This window comes from Marmota monax, unplaced genomic scaffold (assembly GCF_021218885.2).
Source record: "Marmota monax isolate L192 unplaced genomic scaffold, Marmota_monax_Labrador192_F-V1.1 WCK01_AAM20220418_F8-fsc00061, whole genome shotgun sequence".
Classification (NCBI taxonomy): domain Eukaryota; kingdom Metazoa; phylum Chordata; class Mammalia; order Rodentia; family Sciuridae; genus Marmota; species Marmota monax.
In genome coordinates this window covers 8312600-8334120 of record NW_026695230.1, presented here as the reverse complement: position 1 = coordinate 8334120, position 21521 = coordinate 8312600, and the positions used below count along the sequence as shown (strand labels likewise).

General features: G+C 39.5%; 1 protein-coding gene across 4 annotated transcripts; it reads right to left on the bottom strand.

The window, feature by feature from the left end:
* Positions 1 to 5989: 5989 nt before the first annotated feature.
* Positions 5990 to 21079, bottom strand: LOC124088482 (serum amyloid A-3 protein). Of its 4 annotated transcripts, XM_046438130.2 has the most exons (6): positions 20912 to 21069; positions 14246 to 16505; positions 9191 to 9240; positions 8496 to 8590; positions 6654 to 6792; positions 5990 to 6260 (listed from the first exon to the last, which is right to left on the bottom strand). In XM_046438130.2, exons 4-6 carry the CDS (start codon positions 8584 to 8586, stop codon positions 6122 to 6124), a joined length of 369 nt encoding a protein of 122 aa, XP_046294086.1. In that variant the 5' UTR covers positions 8587 to 8590; positions 9191 to 9240; positions 14246 to 16505; positions 20912 to 21069; the 3' UTR covers positions 5990 to 6121. The 4 variants fall into 4 exon arrangements, 3 of the variants coding, with proteins under 3 accessions (XP_046294086.1, XP_046294087.1, XP_046294085.1); XM_046438131.2 differs by lacking the exon at positions 9191 to 9240 and having other exon boundaries at positions 20912 to 21070; XM_046438129.2 differs by lacking the exons at positions 14246 to 16505; positions 20912 to 21069 and having other exon boundaries at positions 9191 to 9942.
* Positions 21080 to 21521: the final 442 nt, after the last annotated feature.

Below are 21521 nucleotides of genomic sequence, written 5' to 3'. Positions count from 1 at the left end.
CTGATATATTTAAAGCATCAACATGACTATAGTTCATTTTCAAGACTATTTAACTGAGCTGGAAATTATGACTAGATCTCCCAGAAGAGACTGGATCTCTGGACATGCACAGATAAATTGTCCAGAATTATTCTGAAGTTTTGGGCCAGGTAATTTAGTACTGAGCAATATTTGTTTGTAGGGTACTCCTGGCTCTGTAAAGATATGCCCATTCCCTTAAAACTTCTGAAATAAAAGCTGAGCATTATTCTCTGTGGTAAGCTTTGGAGTAAGATTGTGATGAGCTCTGATTGATTATGCCTCATGTATAGAGGACCAAAAATCAAAAAAACATAAATAGCTGGAAAAAGAGTAAGATTGAGTGAGATTGCAGACAATAACAACTGGATGGATTACTCAAGAATTATGTGCCAGGCATTGTTCTAGGCATTGGGGTTATAGCAGTGAAGAAAATAGAAAAATTCCAGCTGTTGTGGCCCTTGCATTCTAATAGGAGAAGACAACCAAACCTCACTCACTCTGCTTTTGTCATGTGACTTTTTTGTCCAATAGGATAGCAGCAAATGTGATACAAGAAGACGTTTGGTGAATGCTTGTGCCTCCTGGGGCCCGCCTTTTTGGGGCACTACTACCGTGTAAATATCCAGTCTTGTCTCCTTAGTAATAAAGGCCAGTGGAGATAGAGACCCAAGAGTCTTAGCTGTTCAAGATGGGTCCAGCTCCAGTGCCTGCCAACCTTCCAATTGAGTATAGGAGTCCTGGTAAGATCAGCAAAAGAAACTCTTGCCTAACCCATAGAATTGTGAAAAGTAACAAGTCCTTGTCTTAGGCACTAAGTTTCGGGATGGCTTATTACCACAGCAATGGATGACTAAATGGATTACTAAACATGTAAGAAAGTAATATATACTAGGGAGAAAAACAAAGCAAGGAATGTGGGATGTTGTTATCTATCAATACTTGGAATACAGTGTGGTGTTGGTACAAAGGTAGACATGTAGGTGATTGGAATGGGTCCCACCACCCTCCCTTGCACAGGGGGAGACTTGAAATGCTATAGAAGTGAGATTGCAGACAACAGCAACCTGATGGATTACTCACGGATTAGTAATAGGAAACCAGATATCCAAATGGAAAAAATAAAATAAAACTAAATATTTGACAAAATCCAAATTTGAGTGAATTGAGAACTAAATGTTCTAAAGTAAACTAAAAAGTCAAATGTTAAAGATTTTAGAAGGAATTGTAGGGGACTCATTTTATTATTATCTCAGAGATAGAAATGATTTGCTGAAAATATGCAAAGCAAGAGCCTTAATGCAAAAGATTGCTACATTTTGAACTTTTGTTCAATGTAAAATGAGATAAATTGGTTTTTAAAAGATTCTGGTTGGATTTGATCTAGCTATCCCCCTCCTTGGTCTATACCCAAAGGACTTAAAAACAGTATACTACAGTGACACAGCCACATTAATGTTTACAACAGCACAATTCACAATTGCTAAACTATGGAACCAACCTAGTCACCCTTCAGTAGATGAATGGATAAAGAAATCGTGGTTCGTATTCATAATGGAATATTACTCAACATCAAAAGAGAATAAAATTATGGCATTTGCAGGTAAATGAATGGAGTTGGACAATATCATGCTAAGCAAAATAAGACAATCCCCCCCAAAAGGGGCCAAATGTTTGTTCTGATAAGTGGATGCTAATCCATAATTGGGGGGTGGGGACATGTGATGAATGGAGGAACTTTGGATGGGGCAATGGGTAGGGGGAAGGGGTAGGAAAGATGGTGAAATGAAACTGACATAATTACCCTAGGTAAATGTATGATTGCACAAATGGTGTGACTCTACTTCATGTACAGCCAGAGAAGTTGAATTAACAAAGCAGGAAATAAAACCGAAGGAAATATATGAAGAGATACTCAATTCTGATTTATTTAAAATCATAGAAATATAAATTATTAGTTTACATCTACAAGGTTGGAAAAATCTTTTAAATATGGCAATTCTAAGTACAGATGAGATTAGAGAGAAATGGAAACTTTCATATAGTAAATGGTTCACTTCATATTAGCACAATTACTTTCTAGAAAAATTTGATAAAACTAATAATTTTCAAGAGTGGCTGTCGCGAGCCATCCGGGGACTGTGTGTGGATTGTCGCACATTGCAGCCTAATTGGACAGGGAAATCTGGTGTCTGGGAACTTCCAGTGGACATTTCCTCTGTGTAAGACTGCCCAGACACTTTGGGAGCCCTATTCAGCTCTGCCAGGTCCCATACAGCTCTGGAAATGGGGTGACCTGCTGCAATCACACAGCCCCTCTGAGATGGGTGTGACCTGCCAAGATGCCAATCAACCTACTGACTGCAAGACATCATGAAGCAAGACTTCACCCTTGAAACCTTACCTCTGCTTTTTATGTACTCCCTTAAATAAACCATGGGAGCCATTTTCTAATTGTTTAGCTCCAGCTCTTGTGTAGACTGGACCTATCAGGTGCTCCAATTCTTTAAACCTAATTCTGACTTTGTGTTTTATTCTTTACTGATTATTCTAGACTTTAATTTCTCAGGAGGCTTATACCCTCCTTATCAGGAAGAAGAACCCCCTAAAGAAGTGCTAGCCACCTCCCCATAAGTGGCAATCCATTTTTGAGCGCTCTCTCTCTCTCTCTCTCTCTCTCTCTCTCTCTCTGTGTGTGTGTGTGTGTGTGTGTGTGTGTGTGTGTGTGTGTTTGTGATAGGGATCAATCCCAGGGACCTATGCATGGTAGACAAATGCTGTATCAATGAGCTGCATCCCCAGTCCTTTTTGATTTTTATTTTGACACAAGTTCTCACTACATTGCTCAGTCTGGCCTTATACTTGCAATTCTCCTGCCTCAGCATCCCAAGTAGCTGGAATTACAGCTACCACTGTGCCTGGGCATTTTTGAGCTTTGATGTCAATGTCATGGGTCATTACCAAAAATTTTTAAAGATACAAGCTAGACCAGCAAGAAGAGAAAAATGTCAGAGGCTATTGTGTATTCAAAATGTTTCATTGTTTCACAAAACTTTTATTTTAATTACACACAAACACAAGTATATTGTTTCCTAAAACTTTTGTTACATACTTGCATATAGCTTGTATTTATCAACCATCATGTTGATGTAGGAGAGTAATTCAATAGTTACTGGTTTAATCTACATGACTGATCCAAATTTAACATCTACTTGTGGTTTTTAAAATTCTTAATAAAATAAAAATGATTTTTAAAAAGAAGATGCCAATCTAAAGTCATTTGCAAGTTATTGATATGGCTATGATAACCTCCTTGTGTTTCCCAAGTTTTATTCAAGTCAGATTCTCACATATGAGTCTTGTACATTTTCTTTTTCTTTTGGGATCTCAGGTGCACAGAATTGGATTTAGCATAACCCTGGGTTATGACACCCTGCCATGTCATCATCATGCTAATCAAACAGAACTACTTTTGCAATCAGAAAGCTGCTGGATTTTTGTCTCGTTTCCCCTGCAAAGTCCTTCTTTCACTTTGATCCTAAATAAAAACACAAGTTCCATGTTCTCTGTGCCTAGCAGGTATTTAAAGTTGATTTTGTGTGTATGTTCTGCATTCTTCATATGCAACCCCCTCTATCATGCTATGGTTGCACTAATATAGTGACATAACTTCCCCCGACATGTCTTCTTCTTCCTCAGCCCCTTAGTGCTACCTCCCTTTCACCATATAGATTTAGTATAGAATTCATAGATACCTGGGTGGTACATAGAATACATTCATTGAAGGGATGATTTGAGCGAACTAATATGTGTAAAGATGGTGGATTTTTTGGCTTGGTTCTTGTTGGTGTTTGCAGTGCTAAGGTTTGAACCCAGAGCCTTGAGCATGCTAAGCAACTATTGTACCACCAAGTTATACTTCAAGCCTACAAAGGTGTTTTATAAACTGTCAATTTCAATACAGTTGCGAGTTGCAGCAATAGTTAAGAATGTTTGGGCTGGCATTGTGGCTCAGTGGCAGAGCGCTTGCCTCATACAAGTGAGGCACTGGGTTCGATCCTCAGTATCACATAAAAATAAATAAACAAAAATAAAGATATTGTGTCCATGTATAAATAAAAATTTTTTAAAAAAGAATGTTGGCTCCATTTCCATGCAATTTCCCTTCTCTATGAATGACAGTAGAGGGGGTAGAGAGAGAAGAGGGGAGGGGAGGGGAGGGGAGGGGATGGGGGATAGTAGAGGATAGGAAAGGCAGCAGAATACAACAGACACTAGTATGGCAATATGTAAATCAATGGATGTGTAACTGATGTGATTCCGCAATTTGTATACGGGGTAAAAATGGGAGTTCATAACCCACTTGAATCAAAGTGTGAAATATGATATATCAAGAACTGTGTAATGTTTTGAACAACCAACAATAAAAAAATTTAAAAAAAGAAGGTTGGCTCTAGCATTAAATTAGCAATGTGATTTGGATATGTTATTTAAACTATTTGTGCCTCAATTTCCCCTAGAGGGATAATCAAAGTGTGAAGATCCAACGGGATAACACAAGAAAGCACTTAGAGGAGTGCCTGACCCATAGTCATCTTGACATGAATGGAAGCCAAGTAGTTATCATGTTATTCTTCTATTAACTAGTGTCAGAAGACCAATCATCAGGAGAACTAACATATCTACCACTGATTTTGACCAGGGAGGACACAGATTCTCAAGAAGTCCTGAAGAGAGTGTTGGGGAGGCATTCACGGTTCCAGATAGTAGGCACTGAGAATGGAACATGGCCTGAGTGAAGAAGTGGGGATAACCCAGTGTGGTCATTCACACCTGTAAACCCAGCAACTCTGGAGGCTGAGGGAGAAGGATTGCAAGTTTGAGGCTAGCTTCAGCAACTTAGCAAGGCTGTAGCAAATTAACAAGATCCTGTCTCAAACTAAAAATAAAACTGGCTGGGAATGTGGCTTAGTTAGGTAAAGTACCCCTGGGTTCCATCTTCAGTTTTAAAAAAAATAGTATGGCCAGAGAGAAGGGAAATATCTTTAAGTGGCATTTCTTAATATCACGAACCAGGAGTGGTCAACATTGGTTTCAGGTAGGAGAGGATGGGCGAGAAGAGAGATTCCTGGAACTAGGCCTCTATGGCAAGGAGAGAGAACAATGTGGAACTCAGAATCTTGGGAGGCTGAGAAGGGCAAAGAACATATGACTAGAGAGAGAAGCTGCCTGAATGTGAAGCCTAGAATCAGTCTACTAAAAACAGACGTGTGGACCACAAGTCCTAGGGAGAGGGTCTGATTTGGGAAAGATCTGTGTAAGGTTTCTGAAAACACCTCTCTCCAAGATGCCAAGGACTTTGGGGATTATTATCACCTCAGGATATACTTTGACCCTGGAGATGGTCTCTGCCAGGGCCAATCCATAGTAACCCAGGTACTTTGTTTTTTTAAATTCATTCTCTGTGTGTGTGTGTGTGTGTGTGTGTGTTGTTGCTGTTGGTTTTTCTACCCTAGTAGAAAAGGTTGGGGAATATTTCTCTTCTACTCTAGAATTTTTTGTACAAAATAGGAACTATTTACCTTTTTGAAGGGATAAACAGACCCATCTAGACATACGAATTTCTTTATGGGAAGATTCAATCTTTCAAAATAATGAGATCCAGATTTTCATTTTCTTCTTCTGTCTTTGTAAGTTATATTTTTCTAAGAATGTGTTGATTTATTTGTTTCTAGTTTCAAACTTTAATGCTGAAGCAGCCCATAGGATCCGATTTACAGAATATACAATATAGGCTTATGTTGATCCATGTTGTGGCCCATGTATGAACATATACTTTATCCCCAATTTTTTTTTAAAACTAGTGCCTTATCTCTTTTTTTTTTATAAAATCAAAACAATGATGTTTTATGATCACCCCATGGCCAGTGTTCCCAGTAACACCATCACAGGCTCTTATTACAGTGACAAATTGGATTTCATGAGCATTTATTAAGCACTTTTATGTGTTCTAGTATTAGGCATAAAGAATTCAGTAACTACTTCAACAAATTTCTCTGCTGTCAGTTCACAGCTAGATTTCTGGAGAGCAGAGAGAAGACACTCAGTACTTCTTAGGCAGGCCAGCAGGTCTGAAGTGATTGGGGTCTTTGCCACTCCGGCCCCATTCGTTGGCAAACTGGTCAGCCTTTGAGTCCTTTGCTCCATGGCCTGTCAATCTCTGAATATTCTCTCTGGCATTACTGTAATCAAGGCAGGCAGGAAGGAGATTAATCATTGGGCTAATAAGCAACAGTCCCACCCTTTCAAAGTAAAGGCTCTGAGAAGAGTCCAGGAAAGCCAAGGAAAGGGGGGTAAATACTGCCCCTCCCTGGCACAGCCCTACTCAGCCCAGGCTGGTCAACCTGAGAAGAACAGCACCCAAGAAGGAGGGTTGGGAATCATTCAGGCCCACCAGCCACTCAGAGCCCACATCAAGCACTGACTCAGAGAAAATCTCCAGAGAATGGGCAAGAAGAGGAGGGGCCACAGCCTCCACGGGAAACTTGGCTGCTCAGAAGAGAGTCCCCTCCTGACTATCCAAGGCAGTCAAGCTCTGCTCACCCAGGCCTGGCATCCCTGGGAACCTGCCTTACCTGATCACTTTAGCAGCCCAGGCACCCCCAGGTCCCCTACGGGCGGCATCATAGTTCCCTCGGGCATGGAAGTACTTGTCTGAATTTTTGTAATTGGCTTCCCGCATGTCAGAGTAAGCTCGCCACATGTCTCTAGTCCCTGGAAAGGAAAGAAAATGATGACAATGATCATGCCCTGGCAAATTAGAGAAGTAAAAATTTTTCCTCCAAGTCAGAAGATTTCAGCCTTTGACAAAGCCCTCGGAATGAATATTGGCTTAAAAGGAGTATTTCTTTTTATACTGAGTTAAGGTAATGAGAATCACACTCGATACAAGTTTTGTTCTGTTTGATTCCATTCTTTGTCTGTTGCTATTTTGTTTTTGACTGTGTGTGGTGCATGTAAAGATGTGGGATGGTCTTTAAGGGATATTCATTGCATAATGGTCCTGTATCTGGAAAGATCCAGGGACCCTTCTGACTAAGTGTGAGAACACGAGGTTCTGAGGGAGGCTATGACATACATATGACCTCTCCAAACCTAGGCAATGGGAGAAAGTCATCCTCATGAGCAGAGTGAGGACAGTCCTATCTTGAGTACATCTGAATGTCCAGGCTATATTTGAGCCTGAATGACTATCAGAATCCAAACAGAGGTGACAAAGGTGAGTTCTCTAAGAGAGATTTAAATAAACCAAATCAGGTTCAAAACTTCAGTGTCCTCCCTAATAAAATGAAAGAACATTGATCTAAGGAGTCAATAGAGCATTGTGAGGTATTGAGTTTGATCCCTAGCATGGCAAAAAAAAAAAAAAAAGGTATTTTTAGCTGGATGTGTGAGAATCTAGATGGATCAACAGCAAATCCTTAAAATAATTATTCAGAAAGTATTGCAGAAAATTAATAATACCTGAAAATTTTTTTCAGTACTGAGTATTGAACCCAAGGCCTCAGGCATGCTGGGGAAGCATTGTACCACTAACTTGATCCCCAACCCCAACAGTTAAAATTTTAAATACTACATTTTGAAAACAAAATCTTGCCATTATGGCTAAGGAAGTATTTTTCCCATGCTGTTGGTTTCCTGGTGATGTCTTGTTCCTAATAGAACCATTGGGGAGGAAATTCATTGCATCTTCTGTTGTGGACAGAGGAACTAGAGTTACCTCCCAAAGGTACCCCATCCCAACCATTTACCATTTCTCGGGTAAAGAACGGAATATTATGCACAATCCCTCAATACTGTCTATAAGCAGTAGATAAAATTCTAGGAAATCTACCTAAGTTCAATCCTACTCTTCTTTGGGGTTTTATCAGGTACCTTAGGCTCTTGTGTGCCTTAGTTTCTCTAGTAAGGGGTAAGAATGGTGACTACATCGCAGGGATTAAAAGATAAACACTAATTCATTTATTACTCGTAGTACAGTGTCTAGCCCATATTAAGAGCTTAGTTAATCGTGGTTGCTCTTACTATGTGGTTGAGACTGCACTGATTCTGCTCAGCATTCCCACAAACATGTGGATGCAAACCAAGGATAGATGGCCTTGACTTAGAAATAAGCTATCCCTGGATTCCCACTAGGGGGCAGTAGAGCCCCACGTGTTTTAGGAGAACACCACCAAATTCCAGAGCTTACCTATATTGTTGCTGAAAAGCTGCCTCTCAAACTTTAAGTGGCCTCTAGCCTAGTGATCCCCATAAAAGAGTGAAAAAGGTAGCCAGAAAAGCTCCATGAACTACTACAATTAAGAAACAAAAAAAGTTCCTTCTCTATCCAGCTGTGACTTTGACAGTGGGGATGTCTGCTCAGGTGAATCACCTGAGCCAGATGTAGCCTCCTGCCCCCATCCTTTGATCCTTACCTTGACCAGCTTGCTTGAGGAATTCGCCCCATCTTTGGCTGTTAACTCCCAGGACCAGGAAGCAAAAAATGATGCTAATTAAAAGCTTCATTTTGCTGCAGAGTCAAAGAAACACAACCTAGAATGATTCGTGTTTTTGGAGGGATTTTTATATTTTGTAGTGTTGATTCATCATTGCATTCCAATAATAAACCTCAATCAATTTTACACACAAACATGCGTGTGTGTGTGTGTGTGTGTGTGTAGAGAGAGAGATGAGAGGTAAATAGGTTTTCAAAAGGTTTGATCCTTCATTTTCATCAATCTTATTAGAATCCAGTGTCTTAGAGATTGCAATGCACTGTTAGAATAAACTACTTCCCATTTCAGTCATTCCTTATCAGCCCTAAACCTCCACTGTACAGGAAATTTCCAAATAAGCATTTGGGGATTTTGATACATTCCTCTCTGTAATATGAGATGAGTTAAATCATCAATAAATATTAATATAATGCCTATTGTAATCACCACTGAATTCACACAGATGCACACAACAGAACTCTACCCTGAAAAGTATTCACATCTAGTGAATTTTAATTATCAGAATATTAGTTTTAGGAAGGATGTAGAGAGAGAAAGCTGAGGTGCAGCACAAGAACACTGGTGGAAAAAGAGAATTGTCAGAGTAAAATGGTTGAAAAGTTCTAACACCTCACCCTGGGCTGTGGTTCCTGCTGAGTAAAGCTGCAGCTGCTGCCTGTGCCACCTGTTGGAGAGATGTGGCTGGTATTTATATACTGGCGCTTTCTAATGGAGCAAACCTCTTCTCCCTCTTGCACAATTCCTTTTGGTCAGAATCCAGCATCCAGACGTCTCTTCACACATAGGGTCTTGATTTTCCCAGATGATGCAATCTGACAACTTTCAGGAGTGTAGCAAGTTGGGGTTTTCTGCCTATTTCCCATATTACTACTGACTGGCAAAGGTTTTCTCCCTCTACATAATAATGTACTGACAATTTGAGGTAAAGGGTAGTCAATATTGGAAAAAATAGCTTTGATCTTGTGAAGAATGTAAGAATACAGAGCAAATGGAACAGCTGAGCTGGTTCCACCGCAAGGGACATGAACTGGGACTTAGGGTACAGGAGTAGGTAAAGAAAAAAATAGACAACCCAGGAAAATAAAACTGTTAGCATCCATGTGGATGTTTTCAGCACTGAAAAAAGAAATCTTCCAGATGCCAGTGTATTTGTGATGAGTTGCTACGGAAGATCACATGGCAGGTTATATCTGAAGGATGCTATAATCCAGGAATGTTGAACAGTAGTATAGAAATTTGCTACAAAGTCATGTAGATTTGATACATGATAAAGATAGTCAGAAAATGGCCCACTGGATACTAATTATCAAAGTAGTAGATTCAGGAAGGCATCAGAGAGAGCTGGGTTGCAGCACAAGAATGCTGGGAGGGTACTGTTGTAGTCAGGAAAGCAAGACTGTGCTTTATTATATAAGTTTAGTAAGAGTATTTGGGGAAGAACCTTTATGCAGATGCTATCAAGGAACTACAATCCACTGTCTTCTCATTTATCCCATCCCTACCCAGCTGTGGGATCTGCCCTTCTAGCATCATCTGAAGCTTGAGGGCATGGAGAAACCCCTCCAGAGACAGTTTCAGAGAACTCCATCTGCTTTATTGAGCAGCAAAAATAGCTTTTATAGTGGATATATGCTAACTTACATACAATAGTCACGATAGGCCAGAGGTAATAAACAACATATATTACAGGAGTCCAGACACCAAGAGTTCAGAAACTGCCACACAGGCTGGCCTTGTACCAACAGGGGAATAACTTCCTGTGACAGGAACAAGGAAATAGTGCTTGTCAGTGTTCTGACAGCACTTTGTCCCAAAACATAGTGTTCTATGTTAGGACTTCCCTGCTGCACAATGAGCAAGGTAAGCAGTCCTCCATGAGGGACCAGAATCAAGCCCACCAATACCTATCCCTTCATCCAAATGGAAAATTTTAATGACAATTAGATTTTCCTAGAGAAGAAAGAATAACATGTGTGTGATGGGGCAGAGATGACGTGGGAACCCAGAGGACACCAGAACTGGTCCTTCTCACGTAGAAACCAAGGCCCAGCCCAGGTTGTGATAGCTCAGGATTTTTGCCTGGAATGTTTGCTGGGAGAAAAGAAAGTGGGCATTGTATTAGAGATACTAGTAATCTCCAAGACCGATGCAAGCAAATCATGGAGACTTGATAGAAGAGATACTGGAAGATGATATATAACAACTAGTAAGGAGATGGGACTTACACTCATCTAGTAACCCAGAGAAGAATGAAGGTGAAATGCTTTCAATTTTGTTACAAAACTGAAGGAGTTACGAGTTGGATATTAGAAAGAGGATGCATAATGAAGCAAATCAACTCGAGATAAAGGAAATCAGGCAAGGATTGACACCACGTTAGAGAATCACTGTCTTACGTTTAGAATCTGTTGAAATTAGGGATGATGTCTTTTTCTAGGTCTGGGCCTCATTTTAATTTTTTTAGGCACAATGAGGTGAAAGTTATAAGACAGATACCTATCAAAGAATTTTTCCTGTCCCTTTGGTTCTTATCCAAAGCAATGATAAACAATATTTGAGTAGTCCCTACACAAATCCTTGGAAAGGTGAGATTCCCAATAGTTCAAGTAAGCTCCAAGTTGTCTTGGCTCACTTGGTCCTAGGAGTGAACAGAGAGAGAGAATGAAGAGGAGGAATGTTGTCAACTACCCACAGTCAAGTCATGGGCATGCTTCGGGAGACCGCTTCATAGGAGAGGACTTATTATATCCAGACCCCTTTTTTCCTACTTTCCTGGGAATAGAAATTGTGAGCCAGCGATAGTCACAATTACTTTACTCCCTTAAGACCCTTTGACGCTGGAAAATCACTCTCTACTTTTTCACTCATTCAAGTGCTTCTCCTCTCTGATAAAAAGAAAGCAAGCCAGGAAAATTTCTAGGTGCCAGGAGGAACTCTTCAGAGACTTTCATAAGCATTGAATGTTCTCTTCCTTTATTACTTAATGTGTTCTGCTTCCCAGAAAGGGACACACAGTTTTTTGCAGTGCTGAGCTTAGAATAATTTACACAAGGGCAGTTAGCTATTTTCTCTTGTTTTTCCTGAAAAAAAGAGTTTTTTGAGTCTCTAGGCCTGCAGGGAATTTCCCAAGACTCCTCCAAGAAGCCAAGTGTCCTAGTTTGAATAGAGTAATCTCTGTTGATGCCACTTTCCCAGCTTACATATTAACGTAGCACCTCCTCTCACTCTAAAAAATAACTGGGTGTGAATAATAAATTAGTAGTAATTTTTCACTAGAAACCATGTATGACCAGGCTGCTTGAGAGGCCTAAGCCACACATTTTTTTTCTTACTATTAATTTAAGTGGAAGAAGAGAACAATAGCGCTTAATTCTATTAAAAACTAGAAAAACAAAAATCAGAAAAAATAAAGAAGTCCACAGTAACATGGCTAAGAGTGGCATCTCAGACATAAGCCCCAGTCTTTGAGGGTCAGCAGGAAGAATGATGGGAAACTCCTTAAATATAAGTAAGTAAAATAATGATTTTACTTTATAGAGTTGTGAGATTAAATGATTGATACTAAAAGGGGTTTTAATTAGTTTTGAATGCACATAAAGCACTTAATGAATTTTAGCTCTTCCAGATTAACTAAGGAAACACACAATAATTTATACTTTCCAGAAAGCAGAAAGATTAGTAAAAATATTATTATCAAGGCAACACATTATGACCAATCAGAATTTCAGTTTTATTACTTTTTTATTCCACATTTTTATTGGTGCCTTACACTTGTACATAATAATGGGATTTGTTGTTATATATTCGTACATTCCTTCTTTTTAAAAGGCTGAATTGAGACCCTGCATCTACTAGAAGAAAATGTAGTAGTGCCAGTTTAGGAACCGACTTCCTCAACAAAACTCCTAAAGCACAAATAAATAAATAAAGAATCAATAAATGGCCTAAGTCACACATTTTTACAAAATGGGAGAAAATCTTTGCCACCTGCACCTCAGAGTATTAATCGCCAAGATATAGAAAGAACTCAAAAAACTTAGCATCAGGGGCTGGGGTTGTGGCTCAGCGGTAGAATGCTTGCCTCGCACGTGAGAGGCCCTGGGTTCGATCCTCAGCACCACATAAACATAAATAAATAAAATAAAGATATTGTGTTCAACTACAACTAAAAAATAAATATTAAAAAAAAACTTAGCACCAAAAAACCCAAATAGCCCTATCATAAATGGGCAAAGGAACTGAACAGGGAGTTCAAGAAATACAAATGGTCAACAAATATATAAAAAAATGTTCAACATCTCTAACAATTAGAGGAATGCAAATTAAAAATACACTGAGATTCTTTCTCACTCCAGTCAGAATGGCAATTAACAAGAATACAAGTAACAATGTTGGTGAGGATGTGGGGAAAAGGTACACTCATACATTGCTGGTGGGAATGCGAATTAGTGCAACCATTCACTATGGAAAGCAGTATGGAGATTCCTCAGAAAACTTGGAATGGAACCACCATTTGACCTAGTTAACCCATTCTTTTGCTTATATCCAAAGGTCTTAATATCCACATACTACAGTGCCACAGCCACATCGATGTTTATAGTAGCTCAATTCACAATAGCTAAGCTATGGAACCAACCTAGGTGCCTTTCAACAGATGAACAGATGAAGAAACTGTGGTATATATACATAATGGAATATTACTCAGCCATAAAGAAAAATGAAATCATGGCATTTACCAGTAAATGGAGGGCACTGAAAACTTCCCTGCTAAGTGAAATAAGCCAATCAAAAAAAAAAAAACCAAAGGTCAAATGTTCTCTCTGATATGTGGATGCTAACACATAATAAGGGTAGGGGAGGGAAGAATAGAGGTACTTTGGATTAGACAAAGGGGAATGAAGGGAGGGAGATGGGAATAGGAAAGAGTAGAATGAATCGGATATAACTTTCCTATGTTCATATATGAATACATGACCAATAAAACTCCACAGCATGTACAACTACAAGAACTGGTCCTAATTAGAATAAGTTATACTCCATGAATACATGTCAAAATATGCCCTACTGTCATGTATATCTAAAAAGAACAATAAATAAATAAAATAATTCAAGTCTGTATTATATATTTCAAAATTTCCAAAATAATTGATTTTAAGTGTTTTCATTACAAAAGAAGGAGGAGGAGGAGGAGGAGGAGGAGGAGATAGGTAGGCGAGGTGATTTGGTATGTCAATTAACTTTAACAAACAAAAGGAAAGGGCATAGTATAAAAAGTGGATCTGTTGTTATCATTCTTTCCTTGTATGGATTAAAGCTGAGGGATCTTCATCCAAAAGCTTGACTGGATCCCCTTTGATTGATGGCTGTAAATCTCCGGGGTTTTTTTTTTTTTTGTTGTTGTTGTTGTTTGTTTGTTGTGAAAAATTGACTTGTTTAAAATTTTAATTTAATTATGTGGTACCTAGTATGAGAACACCATTTAGATTTGGTCTGGTCTGTTAGGGCCTGATGCAGGATCTCAGTCCAAAACAATGGTCTCCTCTAATTTGTACTGGACCATTGAATGAGCAGCTACTTCCACCAAGTGACCAGCACACTGGTTTCATTAAAGAGGTTCTTGGCATAAAAGTTAGCTAGTGAGATCAAAATAAACACACAGACTCAATTACCTTTTTCTATGACCAGGTCCGGGACGGCTCTCCCTCTGGCTCACACCTCAAACCACCCGGTAGGGCAGCAGGAATTACTCAGGGCTAGCAGGAGAGAGAGAGAGAGCATGCCAGGGAGTGGCCTTTTATTGGGGAACAAGAAATTCAGGGGAGAATTCCATCCAATGAAGGTTGAGGGGGGCAGCACTCCAAAGTCAGGGTCAGTGATTGGCCCCAGGGTCAGTGGTCAGTCACACCCCCACACGGACAGGCTCTCACACCAGGAGAGGGTAGGGAAAGCTCCAACACAGTTTAGCCAGAGCGCCTCACACCCAATCCGGGAGTTGCCCAATCACGTGTGAGAATGGCTCCCCACATATCCCCCCTTTTTTTTCTTAAAAATGAGGCAGTGGTTTACTCTTTGGAGTTTCTGTATTCATGTTCCGAAGACTCGCCATCCTATAATTACAACACAAAAGAGAATTAACAGCAAAGAGAACAATCCAATAATGTACCAGGCCGAGTGTTTAAGAATATTTCCAGGGTTAAATCCATTTAACTCCTTCAATATTTGGTTAGCCAAACAAGAAGGATCCGAAAAATCAGCTTTATTATTTTGAATGTCTTGGATATGGTGATGAAGTTCCAGAATATCCAAGCTATTATTACTATTTTGCCAAATACCTAACAAATGGTTTTTAACCTTCTCCCAATCCCAGAGAGAAGCATTGTACTTGGCAGCTGTAACACACACATATTTACAATTTGCATGGCATTTAAGCCTTTCTTTAAATTTTAAAGCTGAAAGTTCATTACCTATGTCTATAACAGTCACCTCTAAGGCGTTTAATTTAGTCTCAATCCTTTCATCAACGTTTACTTGATTACGCAGAGCCTTGGAAGTATTTTGAGCTAAATTATTAAGAAATTGTGCATGCTGAATATTTTGAGACAATGTCAGAGACGCAGAGACAGTGGAGGCAATAAAAGAGACTAGCGCCAAAACACCAACAATTATAATTCCAATAGCACGTTTAGGTCTTGCTAGCTGGGCATGAATTTGCTGCAAGACTTGTAAACCAGTATCAGCATACCATGGCTCTGAAATATTAGCAGGTAATAAAACAAAAGAGGACTGATGAAGTACCAGCACTCCTTTTCCTCCATTATACCTAGTAATTCAATTGGTTAGGTTACATTTGTTACAAGTAACAATATATCTGTCATCTATCCATTTAACTTTTACATTTCCAATAATTAAAACATAAGGAGATTGGACACAGGCTCGTAAGCCATAGCAAGATCCCTCCTTACAGTTCTTGCCAACAAATTTTGGTAAAGGCTTGTCTGTAAAATGTAAGAATTCTGAGGCAGCAATTAAGTGCCAAACATGTTTTTGAATACCACCCTCACTATAAGTCAAAATATTACTAACAAATCCTGCAGATGTCATAGCAGAATTTCTTTGTAATTGTCTCTTATCAATTTTTGGAGACCAGTATAAAATATACCCACTATCTTTAGACACCTTGTGTTGTACAGGAAAAGTATTTACACAATCCATCCATCTAGGAAAGGTGCCAATATCAATTGTAGAACTATTTGGACAGTGGGGTAACCGTGGAGGTTTTGTAAAAATGACTGGTTTGTTATGGGAAAGTCCCATCTTAATTACTGATCTAGCATAAGGTTTTAAGTCTCCATAAATAGAATTATTTGTCAGTCTAGGTCTACCAATAGCTGTCTTTTCCTCGAATGATACTTTCAGACAGCCAGCATGTTTATTGTGGGACCAACACAAAGGTAATTGGGCACTGTAGCCAGAATAATTAAATCTAGTCACATGATTGGGAGTAATATGAGTATCTGTAAATCCTCCCATCATGAATGAGTCATTAGTAAATACTGGAATAGATTCTCCAGTCCACACAGCTGGGTGTACCAGGGGTGGATCTGGGAAATATGTCCAGTAAGTGTCTATCTGATTCCCCTTTACCTGACAGCCCAGCAGGGCAATTACTGTTGCTACCATCATCACTGGGGTCCTCTTCTTTCCTAGGAGTCGAAGTATTCGGGAAGCCTGTGTTGTTAGCTTCTTTACGTCTTCCCATGAAATCAGCTTTTCGGCTGGGTCAATCTGGTTTTTCTTCATCTTTTTCTGATATCTCTTCCTTTTGGATGGGGGCTCCTCCAGGTTGATCGTCAGTCATTTGAATCTCGGTTCTATCTCTTCCATGTCTGATCGCGCGTTCAGGAACCCAAATAGGATGAAAAGCACCTTCTGGAAAGATACAAGCATGACCTCTGCCCCACATCATCACTGGGTCCGGGCCTTTCCACTGACCAGTCTGTAAATCTTTCCACAAAACTCTGCCTAAAGGGCCTGTTACTGAGGGAGACATTTGTCTCTCAGCAGCAGTGTGACCTTCTGCGTCACAGTTTAAAAAATTTAAAACGAACAAAGCATGATTGAGGCTATTTTGGGGAGTCATAACCCTATTCCCCCCCCTTTAATTTTTGTAATTGAAGCTTAATAGATAAATGAGCTCGTTCCACAATGGCTTGACCTTGGGGGTTATAAGGAATTCCTGTTTTATGATTAATTTGAAACTCTTGGCAAAATTGTTGAAAAGAAGAGCTTATATAAGCTGGAGCATTATCTGTTTTAATCTGCATAGGGCACCCTAACACAGAAAAAGCTGCTAGGCAATGAGAAATTACATGTTGAGTATTTTCCTTAGTACGTGCTGTGGCAAAAATAAATCTTGAATAAGTGTCCACTATGACATGCACATAACATTACTTACCAAATTGAGGAATATGAGTTACATCCATTTGCCATATTTGATTTGGTTTTAATCCACGGGGATTTACCCCTGATGGCAGAGATGGAGAGTGAATAACACACTTAGGGCATTGGCTTACAATTTGACGAGCTTGTTCTCTGGTAATATTAAATTTTTTACGTAAGCTGGAAGCATTTTGATGATGCAAGGAATGGTAAGCTTGTGCACAGTCATATGAAGACATCTGTTGACAAAAAGCTACTAATTTATCAATTTTGTCATTACCTGAAACTAAAGGTCCTGGAAGATTAGTATGAGCTCGTATGTGTCCTATGAAACAAGGGTATTTTCGCATTAGCACTGCCTTTTGTAAATTATGAAATAATTCAAATAACTCTTGTGATGAAGTATATCCAATAACTGAAGTTTCAATATTTTTGGTAACTCCAACTGCATATAAGCTGTCAGAATAAATATTAATAGGATCATTTGAAAAGTAATTTAAGGCACAAATCAGAGCTTGAATCTCTGCTCTTTGGGCAGAAGTATATGAAGTTTGCATTACCTCTGTGTGAACACGACTATAAAAACCTGCTTTACCTGAGCTTGAACCATCAGTGAACACCGATAAAGCTTCATCTATAGGATGTGCATGTACAATCTTTGGAAAAATAAGTGACGTTAATGATGCAAATTGGATAATCTTATCACGAGGGTAATGGCTATCTATCGGGCCAGGAAAATCAGCAAAAGCTATCTGCCATAAGCTAGAAGTTTGAAAAAGCCAATTAGTCTGTTGAACAGAAAATGGAATAATTATGATATCAGGCTCAGATCCAATTAATTGTAAAATCCTAGTTCTGCCTTTAATTACTAATTGAGCTATAAAGTCATGGAAAGGAATTAATGTTTTTTGAGGGGAGTGGGATAAATAAATCCACTCAATAACTCCTAATCTTTGCCATATGGCTCCTGTTGGGGTATGTTCTGTTGGAAATATTAATAAATACACTATTTCTTTAGGATCAACTCTAGTAAGTTGTGCATTTTTAATTGCATTTTCAACTCTTTTTAAAGCTGTTTTAGCTTCTAAGGTTAGCTGACGTGGAGAGGTTGGAGAAGGATTTCCTTGTAATATCTGAAATAAAGGACTTAAATCAGAAGTAGTTAGTTTTAAGGATGGCCTCAGCCAATTAATATCTCCTAATAGCTTTTGAAAATCATTTAAGGGTATGTAACTCCTTAACTCTTATCTGAAGATTTTGAGGACGGATTGTACGTCCTTGAATTATCTGGCCTAGATATTGAATGAAAAGGAGGCATCTTTTGAATTTTTTGAGGAGCAATGCATAAACCCATTGCTGTAAGCAAAGCCTCTTGAGTAAAAATTTCTGAAAGTACCTCTGGATTAGCATGAGCCAATAATATATCATACATAAAATGAATAATATACGCATCAGGAAAGCTATTTCTTATGGGATCTATCGCCTGGTCGACATATTTTTGGCACAAGGTAGGACTATTATGCATTCCCTGGGGGAGTACTTTCCAGCAATATCTTTTAACAGGTTTCTTAAAATTAATTGCTAGGACAATGAAAGCAAATCTTTCACAATCTCCAGGATGTAACCTTATAGAGAAAAAACAATCTTTTAAATCTATTACCATCAAGCTATAATCTAAAGGGATGGCTGTGGGGGAAGGAAGTCCTGGCTGTAATGATCCCATAGGCCGAATTGCATGATTTATCGCCCTTAAATCCTGTAGCAATCTCCAATTTCCTGACTTTTTCTTAATAAAAAAAATAGGTGTGTTCCAAGGACTAAGTGTTGGTTCTATATGACCAGCCTGAAGTTGTTCCTCAACTAACCTATAAATTATTTTAAGTTTTTCCCCTGAGAAATCCATATAGGCTCTTCTGTGAGCCAGGTGATTTTTTCAGCTGTCTTAGGGATCGGTGAAGTACTCAGGGCCCCTAGTAAAAATTTTGGCTTGGAGCATTTACTAATCTTTGTCGCGGAGACTGGTTTGTAAACAGATACTCTCCCTGAAGGGTCTCCTTATCATCTCCAGGAAAATACCTCTGATTAACTTCCTCAACTGACCTTATAGAATTTGGAGTAACTAATAACAATCCCATTTTGGCTAAAATATCCCTTCCCCATAGGTTAGCTGGTAAAGACTCTAACACATAAGGTTTAAAGACTCCACTGTTCCCATCAGAATCTTCCCAACGGAGATAATTGGCACTTTGAGCAGGCTGTGAAATTTGTCCAATTCCCTCTAGGTTAGCTGGTGCTACATGTAAGGGCCAATTCCTAGGCCAGAATCTACTAGAAAGGACTGAGATGTCGGCCCCTGTGTCTAGGATTCCTAGGAACCTCTTATTACTAATTTTAAGTTCTAATAAAGGGCGTTCTTGTCGCACTAACTGCGACCAGTACACTCTGTCCAGCGGTTTAGAAACTGAATTTACTGGTGGGTGTTTCTCAGAATCACAGGGCAATAAAATCAATTGGGCAAATGTATCCTTTGGAGTGAGCCTTAGGGCATAATTGGACCTTACAGTAACATTTAATTGTCCTTTAAATTTTGAATCTATCACACCAGGAATTACCTCAATGGCTCCCTTTAAATTATTACATCCCAAAATTAAACCTATAGTATTATCAGGAAGCAGCCCGAAAATCCCAGTAGGGATTTATTTTGGCCCTGATTCAGGATTCAATTCAACTGTCGTTGAGGGTCCTAAGAAAACTGTCTGCGATCTACGTTCCGGTAAAAATCACGGGCCGTCCTGGTCAGTGCCAGTGACGTCACACTGTGCAACCTCTGCTTGAATTCCCCGTATTGTTGCTGGCCTGGGGAGGGGCCGACCGGAAGTTTTTTGTTCTCCCGCTAGGAGGAAATGACGGCAAGAAGGCAGGCTGATCCGCGCCATCTTGATCCGCCACGTGGGGTTGAGTCCTGCAATATCTATTATCACCAGTAGATGGAGCCCTGAACTTAAAATTGCGCATTCGACATTTGCGCGCAAAATGGTTATTTTTCCCCGCAAACATAGCACCTCCCGCGGGGCTTTCGTACTAATTCCTGCGGCCTTAGTGTTTCCTTTAGTGCCGCAGCTAGGGCTACTGTCTGCAAATGAGCAGAGTCTATCTCAGAATACAAGCGGATAAACTCAGAAACTGTCCCTTTTTTATGGTGTGGCCTAAGAACGTCCTGACAATATTTATTCGCATTTTCAAATGCCAATTGTTTAACAATAAGCTCGCATGCCCCCGGGTCCCTGATAGACATGTTTGCAGTATGATACAATTGGGCTATGAAATCTGAGTATGGCTCACTCGCACCCTGCCTGATTTTGGTAAGAACTAAATTGGATTGGTCTTTAGAGACTATTTGCTTCCAGGCACGTTTAGCACAATCAGTTATTTGATCATATACTACAAATTCATAATTTAACTGTCTTTCTAAATCAGCAAATTCACCCGTTCCTAAGAACATTTCTACTGGAGTTTGTAAATTCTGTCTTCTATTCTTTTCTGCCTGTTCTGTACAAAAATCAGTACAATAAGAATGCTAAAGTAAGAAATCTCCTCCACTCAAACAAGATCTGGCTAACGAAATCCAATCACTAGGTGGGAGGGGCTGTGAACACATATTATCTATTAGGCTCTGTACAAAAGGCGTATTCGGGCCATATGTCTCGCATGCACTTTTCAATTCCTTAATGGTTTTAAATGGGATTACAGCATGAACTCTAACTCTCTGATCTTGCTCATTAATCTGTTCAAAAACTGGAAAAAGTTGAAAACCGCTAATATCTTCCCCCGCTTCCTGTGCTTTCTTAATACCTTGCTGGAACGGGGTAAGAAAAGTCACTGTTAATTCAGAGTACCTGTTAAATTTTGTCCTTTTAGCAGGTAATGGCCGAATTCTAATAGCCTGGGCAGGCGGTGTTAAACGCAGCCTGTTAAAATTTCTCTGTAAGTCCTGAATTTCAACATCTGATTCTTCTCCCTCGGACTGTGACTCGTGGGTAGAATATGTGCTGTTGCCATTTTGAAATTGGGCTTCTAAGCCACGTGGTGGAGAAGAACTCTGTGCCTCTCTAAGAATCTCTTCCGGATTTTCCTAGTCTATCTCTTCCGGAGGACTTTCTAGGACTGCGGAGGTTTCTTCTCTATGATCTTCTTCTCTACAATCTCCCTGCGGGCTAGCGTGATCATGCAAGTTTAAAGTCACATTCCTAACTTTCGGTTTAGCCCCTAGAACCTTTGTTTTTAAACGGCTCAAGGGAAAGGAAATTAACTTAGCCTCAGGGGGATTTTCCATTTGAATAGACCTAATAGCTCTCTGAATGCCTTTTAATAGATCTTCAGGGGGCCAGGAACTCTGTCCCACATATTCAAAAAGACAAATTTCCAGAGCCGTCCAAGTTTTCTGAATATTTTCTATGCCTCCAGCTAATTCATTAGAAAGACAAACTTTTTGTAATTTCCTTCCTA